The 25468-nt window shown below is 52.2% G+C and overlaps 1 protein-coding gene across 1 annotated transcript in view; it reads left to right on the top strand.

Moving 5' to 3' along the window:
- Positions 1 to 25468, top strand: part of LOC144726731 (KN motif and ankyrin repeat domains 1-like) — a 77788-nt gene that overhangs the window by 45925 nt on the left and 6395 nt on the right. The window contains exons 2-8 of the mRNA XM_078605576.1: positions 14515 to 14703; positions 15798 to 18140; positions 18618 to 18875; positions 19883 to 20074; positions 21156 to 21285; positions 23106 to 23369; positions 24597 to 24684. Coding sequence (XP_078461702.1) covers positions 14667 to 14703; positions 15798 to 18140; positions 18618 to 18875; positions 19883 to 20074; positions 21156 to 21285; positions 23106 to 23369; positions 24597 to 24684 — 3312 coding nt within the window. The 5' untranslated portion in view covers positions 14515 to 14666. The remainder of the gene's footprint in view (positions 1 to 14514; positions 14704 to 15797; positions 18141 to 18617; positions 18876 to 19882; positions 20075 to 21155; positions 21286 to 23105; positions 23370 to 24596; positions 24685 to 25468) is intronic.

The following is a 25468-nucleotide window of genomic DNA, read 5'->3' as shown; positions in this document are numbered from 1 at the left end:
TGGATCGTCTGTTTTCTGCTATCTTTGTTTAAATGTGAGTGGTGGTATTTAAACTCACTCGGGGTTTCCCTACAGTCAATACAGTGGGAGCCGTCGCTGTAGCGGCAGCAGCCACTGGTGTCATCAGGCACGTGTGTGATGCCTGAAACCAAGTACAGCTCAGTGACTCCATTGCCTCTGGGTGATTGTAACGCGTGAAATGTTTCCTGAGCGCAATAAAGAGTCTGGATTTTAAATTCTCTGCTCTCGTGGGCAAAGTCACATGTCAGTGACGGTCGCTCGGGTCTGGCCGGCGTGGAAGAGTAGGCCAAAATCCCTTCTCGTTGGGAGGCTCTCGTGGAACTGCTGGTGGATAGAGAGACCTATCCACCGGCAGTGGCACGAGAATGAAATTTCAGGGCTGCACCTTTATTCTTTGACTTGTTCTTGTGAGTTGCAATGAGACGCTTCCCATGCAGAAGCGCCCCCTCACACGACCGTGACCAAACACATTTTAACGACCACACAAATCTACCGGACATTTGTGAAAAAAAGAGCTTAATAGCTCATCGGATTCCTCCAGTATTTACAAATATTCGGATTCTGAACGATCTGCAAATTTCTGCATATGTCGCCGCGGGTCTCGTTGACGAGGGAGAGAGAGACTCCCCGTCTCGCCGCACACTCGCCTGCTTTTATAAAGGGCTCATTCATTCCGTGGCTTCAGCACACGTCGTGGGCATTTTGCCACCGACTGACAGATTGATTGGCCACACCTGGGGCTATAAAAGTCTGTATCTGTTGAGCATCCGCCGCGGTGTGCGTGCTGCCTGCGTGCATCTCGTGCCACCACGGCCCGTTCCTCGCGTCGTTTGCCTCCGTAGTGTGCCCCCCCCCCATCGAACGCATCGCTCCCGTGGGGTCGCTGACCCCTCCGACTGAAACCAAGCACGCAGAGTAAACTTACCCCCAATCGCAGGAAGTCATGTACTTAGTTGGTATTTTTTTTTTAAACACCGGAGCTGTGTGTGCGGGAGGGGAGGATTTGTTTTTGGTGGAAGTTCTTCAAACACAGGGTGTAATTAAAAAATACTTTAGGAGGAGACTAAACGGAGAGACTTGGTTTTTTTTGTGCCCATCACAGAGATGAGCGTGTGTGTGTGTGCGTGTGTGAGACGTTCGCGAGCGGAGAGGATTAAAAGTAAAAAAAAAACCCAATTCTCAGAAAGAATGGCCGCACACACCGTTTTCACCATCGTCTTGAGGACCCATTGTCCCAGGCTCGGGTGGAGCCGTGGAGGAGACTCGGCCAAACGTCCCCAAGCTCCCCCCACCGCACCCCCACCAACCCTTATCACCCACCTTGCTCCCTTGTGGAGGGGGGGGGGCACTGAGCCACCCTCAACCTCCCTCTCCTCTTCCCCACGCGCGCGCCTCGCGTCTCGCGCGTGCCATTCACCCTCCGCGCTGGCGATCCTGCCCCGGGGACCGCCTACACTCGCGGACGGTCCCTCGACGGTCCCTCGACGGTGCCTCGCCCGCGCCCCCCTCGAGGCGCGCGTCCTCCTTCTTTGCCGCGCAGGCAGGCGGGCGGGCAGGCAGGCGGGCGGGCAGGCAGGCAGGTGGGCGGGCGGGCAGGCGGGCGGGCAGGCAGGCGGGCGGGCGGGCAGGCAGGCGGGCGGGCAGGCAGGCAGGCGGGCGGTCAGGCAGGCGGGCGCTCCGTCGCCCTTGCTCTGCAACGCGACGGGGAAGCTCTCCCAGGTTGCGTGCCGGCGAGAACGTAATCCTCGCCACAAGCGATGGACGGGTGAGGAAGCGTTACATTTAGTTGGCGCTTTTTCATTAAATTTTAACGGCTGAATGAAATCCGGCAGAAGTTTAACTTACGATTCCGCAGGTTTGATGTCGCGCAGACGAATGCTGAAAGGCTGACACGGATTGCCATTGGTTAGTGGCGGCAATGACTAAAAAAACCAAGCGTAGGAAGAGTGATTGGGAGTTTTGTTTGTTTGTGCCGATGGAATGGATTGAGGCGGTCTTCGCCGTAGGCTATGATAACCCCCCGGCGGCGGTGTCACATCTTGCGAGTGTTGATTACTCACCGGCGTGGTGCCAGAACTTAATTGTTGAGAGGCTACCGGTCGCCAAAGTTGCGCACTAAAAATATACGAAGAGAGCGGGCGGGCCTGTGTGAGCGCTCTTCTTCAGTGTGGTTCATTTCCAGCGTTGTGGTATTTTGTGAACGCTTCGTAGTTCATTGCTCACGGTGGATGGACACGCAGCACTTGGCTGTGTTCCTTCTCGAGACCTTCTGTGTGTTGGGGCACGCAGATGACGATGATGATTACTCAAGATAATATCTTAAGTCACTCGAACCGCGTGCCCCTTCGCCTGCCTCTAGTGCCAGCTTTTATAATGTTGACTTATTATCATATATTCTAGTAACTCTTAAACAGTTCATAGATCAAACAAACAATCTTGAATAACTCTTGCGTGTTTGCGCGCCAAGGTACATTTGCACTTCTCGGGACCAACAAACACAGTCCCGCCTATAAACCCCCGCGTATCCGTTTGCTGTGCCTCTACGCTGTGCAATAGTGGACTTACCCCGCTTCACAGCATGTAAGCATCTCCAAAGAATACTTTGGCGACAAACCGGATACTTTGCTTGCCAAGTTTGAGGGCAGTTTCCTCCGAACGATGTTTCTCCCTCATTGGAAAATGTGACTTGCGTATTCTGTTTTTACGAAAGCGTTGTTATGAGTAATGACATTCGTTGTCCTGATGTGCTTCAACTTGTATGGTTAACGTTTTTCGTGTAACGGCCCGTGCGGTGTGTAGGCACAGCCCTTTATCTATCCACAGGAGGTCGTGGGTTCAATCCTGACCCTGACGCATGCATATTTGGAGTTTGGATGTTCTCCCCGCGGTCGTGTGGATTTTTCTCCAGGTCCTCCAGTTTTTCCCTCCACATTTTAGAAATATGCGTTTCAGAGTATTTGGCTGCTATACATTTCCACGTGATAAGCCACGTTGTTGAGCTATCATTTGTGGCCAGGTCGCTTCTGAAAAAGAGCTATATAGCATAGTGGGCCTCACCTGGTAAAAGAAAAATAGTTCAGTATGGTGTGCCAATGTGTGTGTCTCTCTCTGTGTTATCTCTCTCTGCTTATGTGTCTGTCTATGTGTCTCCGTGTCTGTGTTTTGTCTCTCTCTCAAATTTAGCAATCTTTGGAAGAACGTAATCAACCAGGTAGGGTGTTGACTGTTATGTTAGCCGACTCTCTGTGTTGTATTGCATTATATTTCTAAGTTTACGAGGTTTGTTTTCTCTTTCATTTGTACCTGACGATGATTGCTTGTGTTGCAATCTAAACGTCGTATGCTATTATTTAATTTATTTTTCTTTCTACGTGACTTTACCGAAAGAACCAAAGAGTAGTTCAGTATAATTTTAGTATTAGCTGTCACTTGTTGACCCAGGACATTGAACAAGAGAGAGGTGAATTCTCAATGGATTCTCACCTCGTTTAAACAAAGTCCCTCGACCCAGTCATTCACTATGCAGTGTACACATAGTTGTGCTCGTGCCCAGCATGGATATAACTGGAGCAGTGCGTGATTAACAGCATTGGCACACGCACACACACGCGTGTAAATGTATTTCTGGTCATCGCGCTAACTGCATCGTCCACAAAGGTCCTCCCTCGCACCTCCGCGTCTTAAAAAGGCGTGCGGAGGGAACGGCGCCCGGTAATCGAGCATCTTCCGAGCGTTCTCGGGTGTCGCCGGGGCCGACCGACCGCCTACGCGATGGCGCCGTAAACAAGTCTATGTTGGGACCGCTCTCTGCCATCAGTCGAGATGAAATATCTTATCGGGCAAAGCGGCTAAAATAACTTCCAGCCTTGGGGCAACGGCCAGAGCCAATTTTTTTTTTGTTATCCGGCAAGCAGGATCACATCTCTTGCTTATGACAACAACAAAACTAAGCATGTTCGTCATTAACGACCACCCTGAAAGGAAAACATCAAATATTTGATATTTCTGTCAATGGCCATTCTTCACAGCAAAGGAGTCGTATCAGTGCTCTGAGAATGTGCCGTTGCAAACTGATACAAATAAGGCCCTTTCCGCAATAAAGTCACCCACAATACAATTCTGTTTTATTTTTAGGGGGCAGCGTTATTGACCAACGTGTTCCGTTTTTGTCCGCGCTTCTGCACCACCGCCAATGCACGATCACCTTTTTATTTTAGTCTTCATCATCTAAGTGGACACCCCCCCCCTGTCCTTGTGATGCCCCTCCTCCCCCTGTCTTCTCAAGAGGCGATTGAACTCTGTGAAAGCGATAGCGCCACGTCGCACAGGGCAGAGTGCTGAACGATTGACGTCGTGTTTGCTGTACAATTTCCGTACATTACATGAGTGGTTGTCTATTAATGGATCATCCTATATATACATAGAGGGGCTGTTTAGGAATGGTTTATTTCCAAGCGTGGTAACTGTACTTAATCTTTCTTATCGCCTATTATTAGATTTCTTGGAGGCCTTTTGGTCGGAATGAAAGAGCGGTGTTTGTCGCCAAGTAAGACCTGCGCGTTAAATAGACCTTGCTGAAGCAGCGTTTGACGTCATTTTCTGTTTGCTGATTAAGTTCAAATGCGGCCCCGGTGATTCGGCAGCAGGGTTCCTGGCTCGCAGCTGGGGTCAGTGAAGATGAGTACCACTTCGTGGGAAGGTGTTGTCCTATGGAAGGAGACCCACCCCTGCCATAGGAATGTGGAATTTCCACCACTGGCTTAGTGGCCGTAAACAGGAGATGGGCACAGCACTGCATTAAATTGAGCAGGAATGCACTTGTGATAAGTGAAAAGTATTTTGGCTGTCGCCTGATGAATCTCGCTGTCGCCTGATGAAGCTGTAATTACTGGCGAAACATCATACTCGGATTATAAATGTTGTGGCTTTGCCCTCCTACACACCGGTGTGCTGTACTGGTAACGAATTGCCATGTTCTGTTTACGTGACAAACCTTACTAGTTGGCTGTGTCAGGTGGTGGCAGGTTCTCACGACACATATTTACGCGATCTAACCCAAGAAAACCTGTATTATGGAAAAGTATTTTGTTTCTGTCTGCAACTGTCGATCGCTTGGTGTTGATGTTGAAGGCGTTCTCACAAGCAGGGTGACGGTATGCATGCACCCCTCTTTGTCAGTCCACGTCAGGACGGAGGCCTTCCTCACGCTGTGCACATCCCGTGGGGTATTTGACCATACTTCCCCATGCCATAGGTGTCTTCCAGTTGCGCTCAATAGCTCTCCGCTCTCCGCCGTGAGTGTGCGGGTTGTACAACTCAAAGGCATCTCCACACTGGTCATGCGCTGGTTGGTCAAGGTGGGCAGTGTGCAAAATGACAAACGTTTGTTTAAAAAAAGAAAATTTGGTACGGTCAATTTTCTGCATCGCGTATCACTGCAAGTCATCATCGTCGTCGGATGACTTTTCCGGGCAATTATTGTGTCATAGCCTGCTGCTGATTAGTCCAGCTAAAAAAAAGGTATCAAGTGGCATTTGAGTGGTTATGGATAAATCATGTTTGGAAAACCCCCCTCCTGCCCCCTCCGCACAGCGCAGTTCTGGTATGTGAGGAATTTAATTAGCTGCCGGCTTTAATTGAAGATTTTCTGGCCGGGCAGGCACAGAGGGCCCTCTGGCCTGGCTTTCTCGGTGACCTCTCAATGCCCCCTGATCCCCCCCCCTCTTTCTCTTCTCTCCACCGGGTCACTTCTCATTCCATCCATAGGCCTCCCACCCAGCTAAAAAAAACATGTAAAATAACAACATGATCATCGCTTTCTTCCAAAATAACAACCATTACTGTGGCTTGCCATCAACATTTCCCATTCTGCCACCTCCACCCTACAACACCCCAAATATGCCCCCCCCCAACCCTCCCGCCCCCACCTGCTGATTGGCAGGCAGGCCTGATTGACAGGCACCGCCTTATTAGCGTGTTAAGTATGCACGGGGTCGCGACCTGACCTTGTGATTTACCCAGGGGTCGATACTTCCCGTTCCACGTTGCCGCAGCCTCATTGTTGAGCAGAGCGATCGCTCGAGACGCACGGGGTCACAAACCCGGCCCCCATCGCCTGTAGGGCCACATCGGCACGCCAACAACACACGGCAACCTCCATTACTTACAAATGAATCAACAGAGGCCGCTTCATCGTCAAAACATCATCTAAAATAAATAAAACTCAGGCCCCGTAGACCCTGCCCGTCGGCATTCTGGACTTGAAAACATTCAACGGCGACGCGATGTTGTCTTCTCCGTACGCGTCCACTGTACGTTGTTATTACCCACATTCCAGTTTTGGATACGTCATCGTTAATTACGAAATGGAACAAAAACAACTGAGAACGTCGCAAAGACTCGCGCGCGTGGTAAGAGGGTTCACGCTTGGAAGAATTGTGACCGAGGGACCAAAAGGGGAGCGCTCGGGTTGGAGAACAAAACGTCAGCGAGCAGGCACGAGCCGCGAGAAGGGGATGGTGGCGATGGCTGAGTCTACGGATGGAGTTTGCAAAGTTTGTGTGGGTTTTTTTTGTTGCGAGGGTGTGGACTGACCTCCGGAGAGTTGAAATATAAACGTTTATAGGCGACGACCGCGGTGACCACCGCCTACTTGGCCACCTGTGAGTCACAAAGCAATTGACTTTTGAGCAAACGCCAGAAAGAAGTGAGCAACGGTGCGTGTTTTGAAACAAGGCGAAGATAGCGGGGATTTTAATGCTATTCATCATCATCATCATTGTCGTCATTCCTTTCGGTGAATCGGACAAGAGTCGCGGTAACAGGACCGTGCTGCCAAGGCTGTAGTAGCAGGGCCCCTCCGGTGTGTGTGTGTGTTTTCAGGTTGTTTGGCACGATGTCCCCTATATTTGACTCTGCGCACTTGGGAACAAAATCACGGGACGTCATCCTGAACAGCGTGCGGTACGACCGCCCGCAAACACATCGATGAGCCGGAGAGCGCAGCGTTAAAAAAAATCACCGTGGCGTCAAAAACACAACTGTCGATTGACTGAAGCCGTTATATCTTTAGGACCTTTTTGCCAGTATACAAAATGATGTTTGTTTGCATATTTTTCCACAAGTAGGTGTGGTTAATTCAGACTTTTGATGCCTTGCAAAAGGTCTCTCTTTGGTGTTTGAACATCTTAACACCTCGTGATATATTGACAGAAAGGGTAAAACCTGTTATTATTATTTTGTTCATCATGACCGAAGCAGTTGACTCCTCGTGTTCAAACCTTGCAATAGGCTGCCCTTGACCCCCATATTCGATTTAAACTATTAAACAGTTTTTTATTTTATTTTAACAGGTAAGGCCCACTGGGCTATGTAGCTCTTTTTCAGAAATGACCTGGCCACAAATGATAGCCCAACGAAGTGGCTTTTCATCATCACGTGGAAATTCATAGCAGGGGCCAAATATTCTAAATGCACGTTGATTTTAAATGCGTAGGGAAAAATCGGAGAGCCTGGAGAAAAAAGCCACGCGACCACGGGGAGAGAGAGAGAGACACGCAAACTCCAAATATACAGCAGCAGGCGTCACAGTAGTGTGTGGGGGGGGGCTTGGCATTACCCCCCCCCCTACGGCAGGTGGGGCTGCACAAGAGCCGGGGTCAAGAGGTCACCCCCCCTCGGGGAGCCGGGGCGATCGGCCTTTGAAGCTCGGCCCTCCCCCGAGGATTGCATCGTCGTCGTCGTCGTCGGTTCTCCCGGCAAAAAGGCTGTGCCGGGGAGAAAAGAAACCCTCTCCCCGGCACCGAATGGGGCACTAACAGTGGCGGATTGGAGTGGGGGTACGATGGGGGTACGATGGGGGTGATTGCATACCACTTGAGACCCCCAAATATTCTAGATTTGAAGTTTTCGTGACTGCAGGGATTTTCTACCTACGTGACTTTACCGAAAGAACCAAAGAGTATGGACCCCCAAATATTGTTTTTTTTATCGATTTTTTTTTCACCAGCGGAAATACATTGAATGTTTTTGTTTGTAGTGTTGAACATAGGGCCCTGTTTAAAAAAAGTTTGAACGTTCAGGACTGCTGCGCATCCCCAACCCCCGCCACCCTCCCTTCTGGGAAGTTTCTCGATCTGCCTCTGAGCAACTATTTAGTTGGGCAAAGGTGCTGCCGCCCCGTGTACCCTGCCCGCCGCTCGTTTGTGAACCCCGCGAATACGACCTGGCGCGACGTTTAATTTCGCGACGAGGGCTAGGTTCTGAACGACGGATGAACGTACGTTCGTTGAGCTTCTTTCACACCGTACGTAGCCAGCGATGCGACAGAGGCGTGGGGGCGGGGGGGGGGGAAGAGTGACGGGAGCCTGTGGAGAGAGAGGGCAGTGGGGTGCATCTCCGTGGAGTCGTGGTTTTATAATCCAATCAAGCGTGAAGTGGCAATGAACTCTCCTTTTGAGGTTTTATTTTCTCTAGTGCAGAGGGCCTCGGTGGCTTTGGACAAAACCACGCGGCGCTGACGATCGCCCGTGCGCCCACAGCGCGTTTGCTTATACAGTTGCGCAATAAATGCAACGAACGGCTCTCTCCGCGTGTGTCCGGGTTGCGCCGCGTGTTGTTCGGCACGGTGTCCGACGTTTCGCACGACGCGCCGTGCCGCAATCCGCAAAAGCACATCGGAGAAGCCTGCCGCGGCACAACCGCGACGACCTCGGCGGAGATTGTATCCAACGGCGGTCGGCTGGGGAACTTTCCTGGTGAGCGAGTCCTGCGGCGGAACTCCCCTCGTGCGTCACACAACTTGGATTGTCGGCCGGCTGATAGAAGTTGTGGTCTCTTTCACGCACAGCAGCGTCAGATAGTAATTTAAATTTAAAAGCATAATATAGAAAAATGAAATTTTATCTCCATCATGAGTTACGGTTTCATCATCATCATCAACCACCTATTTGCTGCTTTCTTGCTCCAGCGTTTTAATTTGTGTGTTTTTTTTTTATCAATTTCATTTATTTTACAGAGTTTTTCGATCCGTAGTTCAGCATCTCTTGTTGTACCTCTCTTCCTCCTCAGAATGTCGAATACAATCCGAGGTGTTGCACCACACAACAATATCAACATCATCAGTGCATGGTGAATATAAAAGTAGCAAAATAAAAACAAATAAAAAAACTCAAAGTCACGGAAGGCAGATTGAGCAGTGGAGCGGCACACTGTGCAAAAGCCATTTCGAACCAAGCTAATGCTGAATATTCTGTCGTGCTCAATATGATTATTGTATTAACTAGGTGAAGATATTAGGGACCAGGATAGTGCTCATTTGCAAGAGTGACCGGGGGCATGAGGCTGCCAGTAGCGGCCAATGATTGCCGCTTTGTATAATCCTCGCTGAGTAATGTTGAGTGTGTATGAAGATATTGAAGGAGCAAGCAGCAGGCAAGGGAGGAGAGGGAAGGGCCTGGTGATTATTTGGATGGAGGTGGAAGGGTGGTGCGGTAGGGTAACTGGGGAGAGAGTTCATAGGTCGATCTCGCAGAGAATGAGCCCCGGGTGTCCGGCAGGGCAGCCTCAACCCGGTTTGGACCCAGTGATGTGGCCTGGCCCCTGTGCCCAGGGTTGAAACGAAGTCACCAAGCAACTGCCCATTTCTCCTCCACCCCCTTGCCCCCCCCCCCCTGCGTTGAGCCATTTAACTCGGCTCGGCTTAAATATAAACTCCAATGGGCCAGTAGGTTTTGTATAAACACAGTTCTCTATTTAATCAGAGGTTCCAGGTCTCAATTGGCTCATATTGGACAAAAATAATGATCATATATATCTCTCATTGGGTCTCTATGCAAGTATATGAGTCTGTAAATCTATATAAGTCTCTGGGTCTCTATGTAATCCTAAGGGTATCTTTGTTAAGGCAGTGACTGTCTATACAAATGTATATAATTGCATCGGTCTCTGTTAGTCTATGGGTCTTTTATGTCTATTTAATGTCAGCCTATGTAAGCCATTTCTGGACTCTTATTGCAGTAAGGGGGCAATGCTACTATGTATAATCCCAGTTGAGTTCCTTGCAATTGATTTATCAGCGTTTGGGATGTTTTGGCCAATGCCAGTTACATCTTCTTACGTTTTGCTTCATAGCTGTCGGAGGAAACCGAAGAACCCGGAGGAATTCCGCGCGGAATGGGGGGACGAACATACAAGCTGCACACAGAAAGGTGGCCCGAGTCGGGAATCGAACCCAGGCGTTCTTGCTGTGAAGTGCGAGTGACACCGCCGCGTCCCGCCCCAATTAAGCTCTGGTTCCAGAACGCGTACGCACGCGGTGGCTTGGAGGCTCGTTAATCACGTTCCACCCCAAGGCAGCGGCGAGGTTTGCGCGCGCGGCTGTGGTGTGCGCACCCCACCGCCACCCGCGTGTAATTACGCACCGCTAATCGCCGTTCGAATGAGAATCTTCGTGGTGGAATGAAGCCATAGCCCCGTACATTTTTATTTAGTCTTCCGGCTGGTGGGGGGTGGGGGGAAATATTCGCTGGGGGAATTTTATTTTTTTGCATGACTTCTCTGATTGAGTCCGTACTACACAATCATTTATATTATAAAAGCCTGGCGTTCCGTTTTTTTCCGTTTGTCCAGCAAATAAATTATGAGAGCATTTCAGAAGGCTTGAATGAAAAAGTTGATCCAACAGGTTTTTTAAATTGTCAAACCTCCTCCCCAAAAAAAGAAATGTATTTTGTAGGCATATATACCTACATGCCCTACATACAATTGAGTCGGTAGTATCTGCACACATTGGGGGGGGGGGGGGGGGTGGCAACGGCCAAAATTCTAGTCGGGACAAAACTGCCACCTTTCTTTCTCTTGTATTGTTTTAGTGGACGGGGTGTATTGATGCGTACATGAATTGTCTAACATCAATTCTCATGCTCGCGATACACGGATCGAATTATGCATGTAATAAGCAATGTTTATTGATTTTAATATTTCGTGTGTAATGGGGTGAGGTAACCCCTGCGGCTACCACAGGCTAATAAAATCACCGCAAGTAATGTTTTTTAATTTTAAATTGTGACCCGGAATTGCGATGTCTGCTGTGTAGACATACTTTACTTCTAATTGGGCAAGTGCCCTCGTGATTTAAAAGTCTTCCTCGTGTCAATGTGGATCAGGGGTACTGATCTCTGCTGCCGTACGACGTGGCACGACCGAGCTCCGTTTAATTATGCCTACGGACAGGAAAACCCCCGAGATTGTGCCCAGTCTCAACATATCTTGAAAGCTGAGCGGGGTTGAGCCTGGTTAGAGATCGGATGGGGTGACCACCACGATGACGTGCCGGCTGTTGCGAGCGTGGGGTTGCGTTGTGGCCAGCGTATGGCACTATCGAGCGTCACCCCCTGCTGCGAGTGGCCTGTTGCCTGGCTTCTCCAGGTTCCTGCCATTTGCCAAAAACCCACGAGTGGAATTGGCCAGACATCCCAATGCCCCCCCCCCCCCCTCGTGCCCTTCTGAGAAAGTCGCGAGAGTCCACGGTGCTTTAACGGTGAAACGAAATGGCACGATCGTTCTAATTAGTGGAACATAAAATGAAATCTGAAGAGTAACGTGATGCATCGAACACAGATCCCGATTTGAATGCGGCGAGGGAGCCAAAATGTCAGGTTCAATTGAGCCCGCTCGAATGCCGCTTTGGCCTGCCTTGTAGGCTGGGGCCAGGTGGAGCTGAGACCCATTTGTACCACGTTATTGTGGTCTGGCATGCAGCAAATTGGTTTACTGCCGTACGTTAAGCTCCCCTGCACAAACCTCCTCTCTCTCTTTGTGCTCTGAAGCAACTCTTTCTTCTTTCTTTCATTGCTCAGATGTACTGTAACTCGACACATTTATCAATAACACTGCCCCTAAGACTTAAGATAATGAATATAATAACACTGCCCCTAAGACTAGGATAATGAATATATAGTTCGGTGACATTTCGGGCAACAGCCCTTCTTCATAGCAGGGCCGATGAGGAATTGTCCCCTCTTTTTTCTTCTTTTCCCAATTTTACTCAAAAATCGAGTTAAAGTAGATCTTTTTGACGTTTTAACAATTGGCCTGTTGCTGCTAACTATCTACGAATGGGTGACTATCCACATATATGTATCTATTCATTTAGAAATATAATTTTTTTTTATCAGAGCCCCATGGTGATGCATATTGCAGTCTATTATTATAATTCACTCAAAGTTCTGGTGTGTCCATCTAGTTGGAATTAAGAAGGGCTTCGGCCCATAACGTGCGACAATGTATGTTCGCATCGTACGTAGCTAACCATGCTAATCGGAGGTGCTGGGCGAAGATCAACAAACTAAACATGAAAAGCAGTTGTCAAGAAATGAGTTTGTCAATCGGAAGGAAGAGTGTTCCAGACGGCCGCCGGAGCGCATCTGCAAGTGCGCGGCGATGCAATGACCACATTCGTTGTTCGATGGTCAGCCAAAAGCCTCTGCTGCAAGCGTGGACCGTGTTATCGGCGAACGCGTTGCGCTTTGGTGACTTCGGTGCCCTGTTGCTTGCGCTTTGGCGGCTCGACACCCGCGAGCCCCCCCCCCGCCCCCACCCCCCAATATGCGAGCTGCCCTCGCCAGCGCCGCTGTTTGTGGACCGGCCTCCCGCTGGCACGGGGGGGAGCATTCCTGCCGACTTGTCGCTGCACGCCGTCGGCATTTGTGGGCTTGACACAGTTCAGGGTTTGTCTCAGCACTGACAGCGGCGGCGAGAATTTATGATTCGTAAAAATGCAAACAAAATATGAACGCCCGATTGTTTGGCAGTAATGATGGCAATTATTTTCGTGGGAAAGCCTCGCCGAGTCTTAAGACGCTGGGGGGTGGGGGGGGGGTTACCTGGAGGGTACCCGGAGGATACCCACTATGCACGTGAGGAGGTGAGATCTCCTGGGTACATCATAGCCCTTTAGCTCCGTCGCCCTATTGGCGTCAAGCTGTGAGATCAAGTGCCCGTCGGAAAACGCTCTCGAGGCGGCGCATCTTCCCGTCCTGTAAGATGAGCTGCGGACGCAGATGTCGCGCAACTGATTTGGGGTGGCAGGCAGGGTGGTGGCGCAGTGGTTGTGCTCGTGCCTGTACTCCCCCTGTTTTATGCGTTGGTTATTGGACTCCCTCCCATAGCATACAATGTTGGCCAGACTTCCCAAAGTCTAAAATCTCCACGGCCCATTGCCTCAATTGGGATTACGCGCAGCAATATCGCTCCCCTGCTGCCGAAACTTGGGGGGGACCTTCTTGAAAAAGTCTAGAGTGAGGCTCTCTTGGGTTGTAAAAAAATAAGCGACGTAATAATATAAGATTGCTTTAAGTGACCTTTTACAATCCATGCACCAATCGGAGCCGACGCACTTTCCCACGCGCCCTGCTGCGTAGAAATGTCCGCCGCGTTATGCCGCCCTCGCGTTTTCGAGTTTGTCCGCGCGGTGTTTGGCCGTGCGCCGGTGACGACGCGTGGACAACGGAGAAAGTGAAGGGGCGTCGTGTCGGGCTGCTCAACGGAGCGTCGCTGTTTGTTACCTGCGCTACAGTTGCGTTTACTCTGAAGCTTCACCACAAAAGTGAAGTGTGTTGTGTTAGGGCTGCGTGCAGGGCTTGCGCCGCCCCCCCCCCTCCCTCTCTCGCTCGCGGATGCGAATAATAATAATCCCTGCCAATCTGTACGGGCCGCGTGATGCATGCCACGCTGGGGGGTCGTGTCGCTCAACCCCCGGGGCAGTTTTAGTTCGCCGGCCGTCCCATGGCACCTGCGTGTTTTCCAGGTGTGTCTCCACCACAGGTAAACGCGTGCTTTGCGGGGCGGCGCACCTCGGCAAAATTTGTATTTTTTTTGTTTAACTCGCATTTGATGCCGACGATGTTTTCAACGAAGGTGGACAGTGGCTCTCGTGTTGTCTACGGCTAGGATCGAAGCTGACTGCCACTCGTGACATCTCCACGATATTATTCACACGAACCTAACTGAACAAACGTCTGCTGATCTATTAACGAATGTGGTAAACATCTCCGCTGTTGGTGTGCATGTGTATATAGTAGTGTGTATATGTGTGTGTGTGTGCACGAGGTGTTTAACCACCCATAGAAATGGCAGTTGTCTTCTTGGACACCTGTGACTGCCATTCCATCTACAGACTCGTCCGTCGGGCATTATCCGTCCTCGTGATGTGTTGTGTCCCCATGCTCTCCCATGCGCAACCCTGCTTAGCTGCTGAGATCTGATGAGATCAAGTGCAGTGATATTGGTCGCGAAAGCCTACATGTCAAACATTTAATGCTGTATATATTTCAAGTAGAGGGTGGACAACGTTCCGTTCTGGCTATATGTCTATGTTGAACTTCTTTCGCACCATACGTAGCCAACCGTGCTAATTGGAGCTGTGCGTGGGAAGGACAACAAACTTAAGACCGGCTTCGCATAATTCACCGTGTCTCACGTCCCCGCCCCCAGGTCTCCCGTTTGGCTGTGAGCGAGCGACGAGGTGACTGACGCTCCTCCGCCGTGGACGAACGCGAGGCTCCGGCCCAGGGCGACCGCGACTCCCCCTCACCCCCCCCTACCCCCCCCTATCCCCCCACCCCCCCGTCCCTGCGCCGCCCGCGATGGCTCAGGCACCGCCGATGAACCACGACCTCCCGGGTGAGCACAGGAGCGGCGTTGCCGCGTGACGCAACGTAAGAGGGCCCTACCTGGCATTGGGCAGGGAGGTGTGAAACTGCGGTGCTGCACAGCACGTCGCCGCCGTTGCGACGACGGTCAGGATGTTTGTTGATGTCGTATGGTGGAACGGCCACGTTTTACAGTCCGATGTTAAGTCCTGATATTCGTTCGAGAGCTTCGGGGAGATTTTTTTTCTGGGGAAACGAATAAACGTGGACACTTGCTCACTAGTTGCTCCGTTGATCGTATTCTGAGTAAAAGTACACGTTGTACGTGTGTGTGTGTAAAAGCCGCACGATGGTGGGGTTGGAGAAAGCGTACAGCCCTTGCATTAATCCATTGCTGCTGGAATGGCGGGCCTCACGCAGTGCTAGGTGGTGGGGATTGTTTGACCTTACTTCACTACTACGCTGGTACGTGTGGGTTCGCAAAGACGTGGGAGCAAGAGTGCATTACGGCAGATGTCGCTCCAGGCCTTGCTGAGGCTCCGAGATCCGATGAACTTGGGCGCATTCCGTGCGATTTGGTCACAGGTGATGATAATAATGATCATTATACCGGTCGTGATGCCGGCTGTTGTATTCGGACCCTGATTCAAGAGGGTCCGCCACTGTGTGTCGAGAGTTCAATGTTCATGTGCCATTCTATTGAGGGACTGCTGCCGCGTGGAGTTGTTGTGGTGTGGTCTGGGAATGTTGTTGTTGTTGTTGCTGCTGCCTCGCCCAAACTTGATAAATCAGTCTTATACAATGAGGGCATGCATTAATTATTTATGTTTAGTGACTTTACAACCATTTTCTCTGATTTTTGTATTGTTTGCTGCTGTAATTCGCCGACCCGCTCCTACTTGGACATCAGTGAAAACAAGAGCTTCGTAGATCATCAGATTCCTCGTCCGGTCGAAACAAAGATTCCTATTCTGATCTGTTATGATGGCGACGGTGATGATGACGACGATGAAAGTGATTGAGATGGCAATGATGATAATGGTTGTGATGATGATGGTGACAGTGACGATGTTGACGACGACGACGACGACGATGATAATGATGTTGGTGGTGGTGATGTTTTAGAGGGTGGGGCGACCCTTCCCACCAACGAGCACGAGGAGGAGGAGGCGGAGGAGCAGAGCGGCGGTTACTTCGTGGAGACCCCCTACGGGTTCCAGCTGGACCTCGACTTCCTCAAGTACGTCGACGACATCGAGAAGGGCAACACCATCAGGAAGATCTCCATCCAGAAAAAGGGCTCCAAGGCGCTGAGGAACGCCAGCAGCGCGTCGCTCAGGAGCTGGGGCACGCCGGGCGAGGCGTGGACCTCCTCCGAGTCTCTCTCCTCGTCGACGAGCGAGGAGAGCCGCCTGTCGCTGCGAGTGGGGAGCTTGCCCAAACGGGGCGCGGCGGACGCGGAGGCGGGCGACCGCGCTCCCGAGAGCTCCCCGGGATGCCCGCGGCTCGCCTCTCCCGTTCCGGCTCGGGCCGCCGAGACGACGGTGACGACGATGGCGACGACGATGGCGACGACGATGGCGACGACCGGGCTTCCGGACCCCCCCGCGCTGTCCCCGCGGTCGCTGTCCGGGCGGGACCTGCGTGTGGAGAAGACGCTCATAGAGACGAAGCTGAGGCTGGAGCGCGAACAGAGGATCATTCGCAGCCAGGAGGAGCAGACGGTCACGTTTTGCAGCCACATGATGACGACCGTTGCTCCGCCTGCTCAGCAGCGGCAGGATGAGGACCATCGACAAGCCGCGAAGGTTTCGGGAGAATCGGACTCTCGGCCTGAGCCCTCTGACTTCACCAAACACGAGCTGGAGGAGCCTCAGCCGGAGCAGCTGTACATGGACCGCTCCACGGGCTCGGTGAGCTCCGAGTCGTCGGCGACCGAGGTGAGGTCGCGGAGCCAGGCGTCCTCGCTGGCGAACGGCCTCTCGGCTCACGGCGACGGCAGCGCGTCGCTCAGCCCCTCCGGCACGTCCACGCCGTCGCTGAGCGGCCTCAACCAGGCGCACCTGCAGACGATCCGCGAGCAGATGGTGCTGGCGCTGCGCAGGATGCGGGTGCTCGAGGACCAGGTGAAGGTCATCCCGAGCCTGCGCGACGAGATCGAGCGGCTCCGCGCGGAGAGGGGGCGGCTGATCCGGGGAGCCGGCGAGCGGGCGGGCGACCGCGGGGAGCCCGGCGGGACGTCGCGCGGCCGCTACGAGACGCTCGAGAATTTGGCGGAGAGGAGACAAGATTGCACCGTGAACTTCGTGACCTCGACGCAGTACGACGCGACGCAGTTCGCCGCGGACGCTCGGGGAGTGGCGGAGCCGACGCGGGAACTGCAGGCAGATTTTTCGAGCGAGGGCGAATTCCCCGATCCTCGCTGCGACGGCGGCGAGGTGTGCGGCGAGGCGTCTGCCAGGTCGTCGCGAGTCAACGGGAGTCCGCAACTGACGTCGCCGCATTCTCCGTGGAGCGCTCGCTCGAAGGTGTTGGTGCGAAGCGTAGGGGTCGGGGTCACCGAGGGGCAGCTGCCCGGAGGGGCCGCCCCGTCCGCTTGGGAGCTCGAGTCCCAACAGGAGGCGGTCCGCGGGCTTCGGGAGAAGGTCCTCGTTCTGGAGAAGCAGCTGCGGGAGACGACGCACGAGCTGGACATGACGCGAATCAAGCTCGAGCTGTCGGGCGGTCCCGGGAAGAGCGCGGCCGAGCGAAACGTCCGAGTCCTCGCGGCCCAGACCGCGGGCGCGGCCGCCGGACCACGGACAGAGCCGGTGAGGGCGGAGGCTGCTGCGTCGCGCCAATCTGTGTCGTGCCAAACGGAAGACGTTGAAGGTGGCGGCGATGGAGCTGAGTTCAGCGCGGCAGCAGCAGTGGCTGCAGCGGCGGCTGCAGCGGCGGCAGCAGAGGCCGCGGCGGAGAGCGAGCGAGCGTTGAGGGTGGAACGGAGGAGCGTTGCCTGCGGAGAGTGCTCGGTGGACGTGCTTGTTGTGCCGCTGGGAGAGCGCGCGTCGCGCGGGACGATGACGGACGCCGTCGGCAAGGCGGACGCCGTGACGATGGCCTCCCCGAGCACGGAGAGCCGGGGAGCGGGCAACGAGCACCCGGAGAGGAGCGACCGATGCGTGGGCACCACCGCGCCGTGCCTGGCGGAGGCGTCCACCTCCACCGCCGTCTCCTGCCGCGACGCCCAGAGTGGCACGGTGGCCGTGGAGGTCAGGACGGTGTCTGTGGGGAATTGCGAGCGCTACGAGGACACCCGCCGCTCGGTGGGCGTGAACACGGCCGGCGTCGGTGCCGCGATCCGGCTGAGCCGCAGGGAGGCCGCCGTCGGCTCCGTTGATTTCTCCGAGAACTTTTTGGTCGGCGCGGAGGTGAGGAGCGTTTCCTGCGACACGGAGGAGCTGGAGAACGAGGCGGAGGGAAACGAAGGTAGGTTCACGCAGACTGCGACTCAAAATGAGATTCGGCGCTCCCGAGAGCTTTCCTTTTTTTAAATCCTTTATATTAAGTTCGCTTGCTTGCTTACGACCGTGCAAATTTTTCGGTCGTTTTTTAACCCACTTCCCGTGATCCAATCGAGCTGACATTTTCCACACAGCCTCGTTGTGCGTGACAATTAATGTTCGTGAAATTTTGTAAAAAATTTTTTTACACTTTTTAGGACAAAAATATTATATTTAATTACCAATTGCTTAATGCTGCCATGCAATCATTTGACCCATAGGTGGCAGCCATCTCAAGCCAGAGGACGAGAGGACTCTAGCCGCCACGCATATAAAGGATTTATAGTGAAAAACTTTGTTTTTACGGGTTATACTTGTCTCAAGCTGGGTCTCGAATCGGGGACGGAGACGATTTCTGTCGCGGCTGAAGGCGCGGCGTGTGATTCCACGGGGGCGCGCGCAGGGTCGGAGGTCGCGAGGGGCGCGGAGCTGTCGCGCTACATCGAGCGCGTGCAGCGCCTCCTGCACGAGCAGCAGGCGCTGCTCACCGACAACTACGCCGAGCTGGCGGACGCCTTCGCCGAGCCGGCCACAGAGCTGGGCTCGCTCAGCTCGCGCCTGCTCACGACCGTCACCGCACTCTCCTCGCTGCAGCGGCCCGCCCCGACGCCGCCTGCAACGCAGGCCGCAACGCAGGCCGCGACGCGGCCCGTCGCCCCGGGTATGGGCCGCCCACTCGCATCCATCGCTGACCTCTGCGTAGCCCACGTGGGCCCTCTGTGCCCCCTGTGCCCCCTGTGCCCATGTGTGGTTACTTTCTTGGTTTGTCTCTACTACTACTAATGTTGCCACATCACTGTTGTGTATTGTGAACTGCCGTGGAGCAGTGGTGCATTGGTTGGTGGACTAACCTCCCTCTCTGAGTTTGATTCCTTGCGACTGCTAACATCATTGCCGAGTAAACTATGAACCTTAAAATATTTTCATTTTACCACTGAGCTGTATAGCTCTGTTTCAGAAGCGACCTGGCCACAATTGATGGCTCAACGTAGTGGCCTATCATGTGGAAATGTACAGCAGCCAAATGCTGTAAACGCGTGTTAATTCTAAATGTCAAGGGAAAAACCGGTGGACCCAGAGAAACATCCACGTGACCACTGGGAGAACATACACACTCCAAATATACAGGCAACGTCAGGGTCAGGATCGAACCCACGACCTGTGTACAAGGTGAGTTAGTTATCATCTCGCCACCGTGGCTAGATGATCATCTAGATCTTCCCTGAAGGTGGCACGGTCAGCCTCGATGAGCTCCCTCCTACCGCCTGGTGTATGAATGGAAAAAAAGTAACCGTTAAATGAATTACTATATTTCGATTTAAAGCTTTCGTGATTGCAGGGATTCATCTTCTTGGTTCTTTCGGTAAAGTCACGTAGAAGGGAAATAATAAAATAATACAAATAAAATATAATAAAATAATTCTCACGACGTTTCGGCCACAACGCAAGCAGCCGTCCTCAGACGCTGTCTCCCCGACAGACCTGGTCTTCACCTGAGGACAGCTGCTTGCATTGTGGCCAAAACGTCGTGAGAATTATTTTATGTTTTATTTTTATTATTGTATTATTTCCCTTCTACGTGACTTTACCGAAAGAACCAAGAAGATGAATTACTATATTTTAAATGTGTGACCCCGCGCGTCCGTCTCATTGTGCACCCGCTTATAGACGCAGCTGAAGGTAAGAAAGCGGACCCGGCCGACACGATCCTCCGGGGCCCCTCCGAGTCGGCCAGCGACGACGTGTTCGAGACGGAAGGGCAGGCCGCCCAACTGGCAGCGGAGGAGGAAGCGGAGCAGCGGGGCACGGGTCACGTGAATGCACACTTTCTGTCGCCGGTGCAGGTTGCTTCCGTGTCGGGTACGTCACAATGCTCCACCGTTCACACACCACCCATCGTGTGCCGTGCTGCCCTTAACCGTTTCCCGTTCCAAATGACGTACGTGGACGTCATCAATTTATCTTCCGATGATGTATGTGTATGACATCAGAAGGACGTCTGGCACAGTTTGGCGCCAGCTACCGTAGAGTGTGGTCGTGTCGCTACGGTTCTCTGCAGTGATTACAATGTCTTTAAAAACAAAGGCGCTATGGCTCTTTTTATAAAATTAATGCTAACCGCCTGCGCGTTCCGAGATTTAGCGGGGAATTGGACACCCACCCTGCAACTTGCAGACGTCTTGGAACGGGAAAGGGTTAATACGGGCTCGCTTGCTGCACTATATGTCCCTCCCTCCAGCCATCCATATGCTTCTGACTGCCCGGGCCAATTCCGCTGTAGACTTCTGCCAATGACCGACCCCTTGAATATAAAAATGGGTGCATCTCTCTTTGTTTTTTTCGGTAAAGTCACGTAGGTAAAAAATAAAATAAATAAAAAATTAAAACAACTCATTTAAATCACGACGTTTCGGGCGCAACACAAGCGTCCGTCTTCAGGTGGGGACAACGTAGCAAAAGCACAACCGCTTATTAGCGGTTTCCTGCAACAACGCATGCCCTACTATTAGTGCAGCATCTTGAGATGCTCGTGATCATTAATCTTCATCAGCCATGATCTATCCACTGCTGGACGAAGGCCTGCCCAAGCCGACGCCACCTCTCACAGTCCTGCCATGCAAAAATCCGTGTAGCTCCTGCACACGAGCTCATCTCGTCGCTCCATCTCCACGGTGGACATCCTCCCTCCTCTGGCTTCCGCTCCGCCGTTTGCCTCGACTAACGGCCACCCGTCCCTTCTGGCCACGTGCCCCTGCGATGGTTTTCGTAACTTGCTGAATAAAATGTCGATTTCAATACAAATCATGCCGCACGCCAAAGGGGGTGGGGAGAAGTGCGCCCGAATGCGCTGTGAGCGATCGTGCGTGCGATCGTGCGTGCGTGCGTGTGTGCGAGTGGTGCCGCGTGCCGTGCGCTCACCATGCGCTCGCGTCCCCTGCAGACGCGGGATCTTCGTCCGTGTCACCCACGCTCAAGTCCATCATGAAGAAGAAGGACGGCGCCGGCTCCGCTGGCGGCGATCCCAGCAGCGGCACCAAGAAGAGCCTCCAGTTCGTGGGTGTCAACGGCGGGTGAGGGACACTGCCCAGCATCGTTACTAACGTCTCGCCGTCATTGTCATCTCTCCGTCATTGTCATCTCTCCGTCATTGTCATCTCTACGTCTTTGTCATCTCTCCGTCATTGTCATCTCTCCGTCATTGTCATCTCTTCGTCATTGTCATCTCTCCGTCATTGTCATCTCTCCGTTATTGTCATCTCTTCGTCATTGTCATCTCTCCGTCATTGTCATCTCTCCGTCATTGTCATCTCTCCGTCATTGTCATCTGTCCGTCATTGTCATCTCTCCGTCATTGTCATCTCTCCGTCATTGTCATCTCTTCGTCATTGTCATCTCTCCGTCATTGTCATCTCTCCGTCATTGTCATCTCTTCGTCATTGTCATCTCTCCGTCATTGTCATCTCTCCGTCATTGTCATCTCTCCGTCATTGTCATCTCTCCGTCATTGTCATCTCTCCGTCATTGTCATCTCTCCGTCATTGTCATCTGTCCGTCATTGTCATCTCTCCGTCATTGTCATCTCTCCGTCATTGTCATCTCTTCGTCATTGTCATCTCTCCGTCATTGTCATCTCTCCGTCATTGTCATCTCTTCGTCATTGTCATCTCTCCGTTATTGTCATCTCTTCGTCATTGTCATCTCTCCGTCATTGTCATCTCTCCGTCATTGTCATCTCTCCGTCATTGTCATCTCTCCGTCATTGTCATCTGTCCGTCATTGTCATCTCTCCGTCATTGTCATCTCTCCGTCATTGTCATCTCTCCGTCATTGTCATCTCTCCGTCATTGTCATCTCTCCGTCATTGTCATCTCTCTGTCATTGTCATCTCTCTGTCATTGTCATCTCTCCGTCATGGTCATCTCTCCGTCATTGTCATCTCTCCGTCATTGTCATCTCTCCGTCATTGTCATCTCTCCGGCATTGTCATCTCTCCGTCATTGTCATCTCTCCGTCATTGTCATCTCTCCGTCTTCATTATTATCATCAACTTCAGCCATGGATCTATCCATCCATGGCTGAAGGCCTTTCAAAGCCGTCACCATCTTCCCATGGTCTCGCAAATAACCATTTAGCGCCCCGCACGCGAGCCGATGTCATATCTGTCAACTCATACGGTATTCTTGTACAGGGAAATTGAGTTTTCCGGTCCATACGGCGCACAGCCGTTTCAGTACGGGCTTTGTAGGATGAACGTTGAGATTTATAAGGGCACGGAGTGAACAATAAGGTCTGAATTTGTCTGTAACAAGGTAGGCACTGATAAGGAGTTGACAGGTATGTGATGTCAGCCGTTCCTCGTCTGCGGTGGATTTCCCCGTGGGCGTCTCTTCTCCTTTGGCTGCCACTCCGTCGTCAGCCTCTACCACTGCACATGCCCGACAGCGACGTGATCCACGTGTTCCTCTTCCCCTCCACGCTCGGTGTAATTCCAGGCGGTGCACCTCTTCAGGGTTGATAATAAAAAAAAAACTTGAAGTGGGCCGGGTGGCGCAGGGGTCAGCGATGGCCTCCCGCGTGGAGTTCGGATCTGGGATTCAGCCGCTTGTGGTGAAACTGGAGTTCCAATTGCAGCAAGTTGATGGGAGATATTTTTTGTTGTTTATTTGATTGATTTGCAACCCTCCTCGCAAGGGGTATTAATAAGCGGGCTCCCCTAGCACGTGGGACGAGGTCTACCGACGTGGCCTCGGAAATTGGTTCCACGACGTGATCCTTTAGGACCGTTCTTTGGCACGGTAAAAAAAAACGATTTGAAAACAAAAATGGGCGAACCGCTTTGTCCGCGCTGACACCAAGCGGCGGCCGCCGATGTGACCGCTCGTCGGCTCAGGTACGAGACGACGTCAAGCGAAGAGTCGAGCTCCGAGAGCTCATCCTCTGGATCGGAGGACGAGGACGATGACGATGACGAGGACGAGGAGGAAGAAGAGGAGGAGGACGACGAGGGGCTCGGGGAAGTCATCCACATGCAGCCCAATGGCGGAGCGGCGGGGAGGAGCGAGGTGGAGCGGCAAGACGGAGACGCGCAGGAGGTCGGAAGGGAAGAGCCGGTGGCTGAAGCCAAGCAGGAGGAGCAAGAGGCTCCGACGGAGAGGTGAGTCGAAAAGTCGGCCAAGCCCTGCGCTGCGCTAGAGACAGAGCCAATGACGTGAGAGAGGGACGGTTCCTGTGGGCTGTCGGGAATTCATTACTGGGACAATAAAAATGTACCTCACTTTAGATTGCCACGGTAGAAACCTGACTATCCTGAACTATTTTTATTTTACCAGGTAAGACTCATTGAGCTATATATCGCAAATGATGGCTCAACCAAGTGGCTTGTCGCGTGGGAATTCATAGCAGCCAAGTAGTTATTTCTGAGCAGTACGTAATTGTGACCGCCACTCGAGTTCACATTGCACCCCCTGGTGGCCAGGCTAGGAAAGGCACTGAGAGCGTGGGTCCTGAACCTTGCAGATTTCTGACTTTTTATTTTTGATGCTCCGGTGTCCTTTTTTAAATCCTTTATATTAAGTTCACTTGCGCGCTTGCTTGCGCGCTTACGACCGTGCAAATCTTTCGGTCGTTTTTAAAACCACTTCCCGTGATCCAATCGAGCTGACATTTTGCACACAGACTCGTTGTGCGTGACAATGTATTTTCGTGATTTTTTTTTCCAAAATTTTACACTTTTTAGGAAAAAATAAATTATATTTAATTACCAATTGCTTAATGGTGGCAGCCATTCATCTGACCCATAGGTGGCAGCCATCTCAAACCAGAGGACGAGAGAACTCTAGCCGCCACGCATATAAAGGATTTATAGTGAAAAACTTTGTTTTTACGGGTTAATTTTTCTTTCATTGTATTTCTTTTTAAGAACCAACGGGGGGGGGGGGGGGGGGGTGCAGTAAAGGTGAAGAACCACTGCCTTAAGTGAACCACTTGAAAGTCTGGGAATTCTGTCATTTTCCACGCAGAGCAGATGGCCCACGTAGGTCCATGTCCATCTTGGCTTTTGTGCTCGAGCAACAGCTGGTATCTCCACTGCTCTTTGATAATATCCCTTCTGTTGGTACGGAATTGACTTTCACCTGCTTTTTAATCATCCCATCTCTGTATATATCCACATATCCGGCTCCATGCCTGCAGTAGATTACTGCATGGCAGGACAAACGAGTGATGGCGACGACTTGGGAGGAGGGAGGCTTTCATCCAGCAGTGGATTGATGATGATGTCCGTAGTGTGTCGGAGAGAAGCTTGTGTCTTCCCAGTAAGCCTCGTAGTAGTCGGGGTGGCCCAGCCCCAGGGCTCACCACGAACTCACCTGTGTCATTGCAGGTACGAGATGAGCGAGAGCATGCACACGGCCTGCTCCACGCTGAAGGCTCACCTGGAGGATCACAAGTCCCTCAACACCAAGGAAGTGGTGGGTAGAAGTTTGCCTTCTTTCGTGAAAGTGCAATATGTGTGATGTTGTATAACGACGTAGTGAGGTTTGCCACGTGAACAAAACATGCACATTATTTTGAACAAAACATGGCAATTATTTTTGCCATGTTTTGTTTACGTGACAAACCTTTTACTAATTGGCTGTGTCGGGTGGTGGCGGCATTTATATTTACATGATCTAACCCAAAAACCTCCATTATGATGTGATGTTGTTATTAATGTAAGATAATGATTTCTGTTCGTGTATTACTTGGTTATGTTCACATTGACACTGATGTGTCGGTTTTCACGTGCGCGACACAGTGCGTGTACCCTGTGCCGTCATAAGTTGGTCATCTGCTCAAGCGATGCTCGCATGAATTTTGACACCGCGACGCTTGCTGTATAGCCGCTATATGCGTAACGGCGAGCTTACGCATCCCGCATTGAACGTGCGCGCGTGTCTGCGCGAGAGGGGAGCGGTCGTGTCGTGGTCAGTGCATCGAAGCCGAGTTCGATTCCCGCTCACGGCCAACACCGGTGACGATCATCTGAACCGGTTCTGGGCCTCCCCTAGGTCGACTCAGCCTTAAACGAGTACCTGGTGCGCTTTTGTAAAATTCGCAACTGGGGGGGGATAGCTGGTGCCGGCCGGCCTTCGTAGGTGTTACTTCCTAACAACCACTCGTGCTGCAGCTCCGACAAGCCAAAAAGCTTAATTATGAATAACAGCACTTGCCACAAAAATGTCCCTCGAGGTTATACGGTCGATCTTTGTCTCC

Source organism: Lampetra planeri, chromosome 24 (assembly GCF_965212315.1).
Source record: "Lampetra planeri chromosome 24, kcLamPlan1.2.h2, whole genome shotgun sequence".
Taxonomy (NCBI): domain Eukaryota; kingdom Metazoa; phylum Chordata; class Hyperoartia; order Petromyzontiformes; family Petromyzontidae; genus Lampetra; species Lampetra planeri.
Note: the sequence above shows the minus strand (reverse complement) of the source record. Positions and strands in the feature narration are given on the sequence as shown.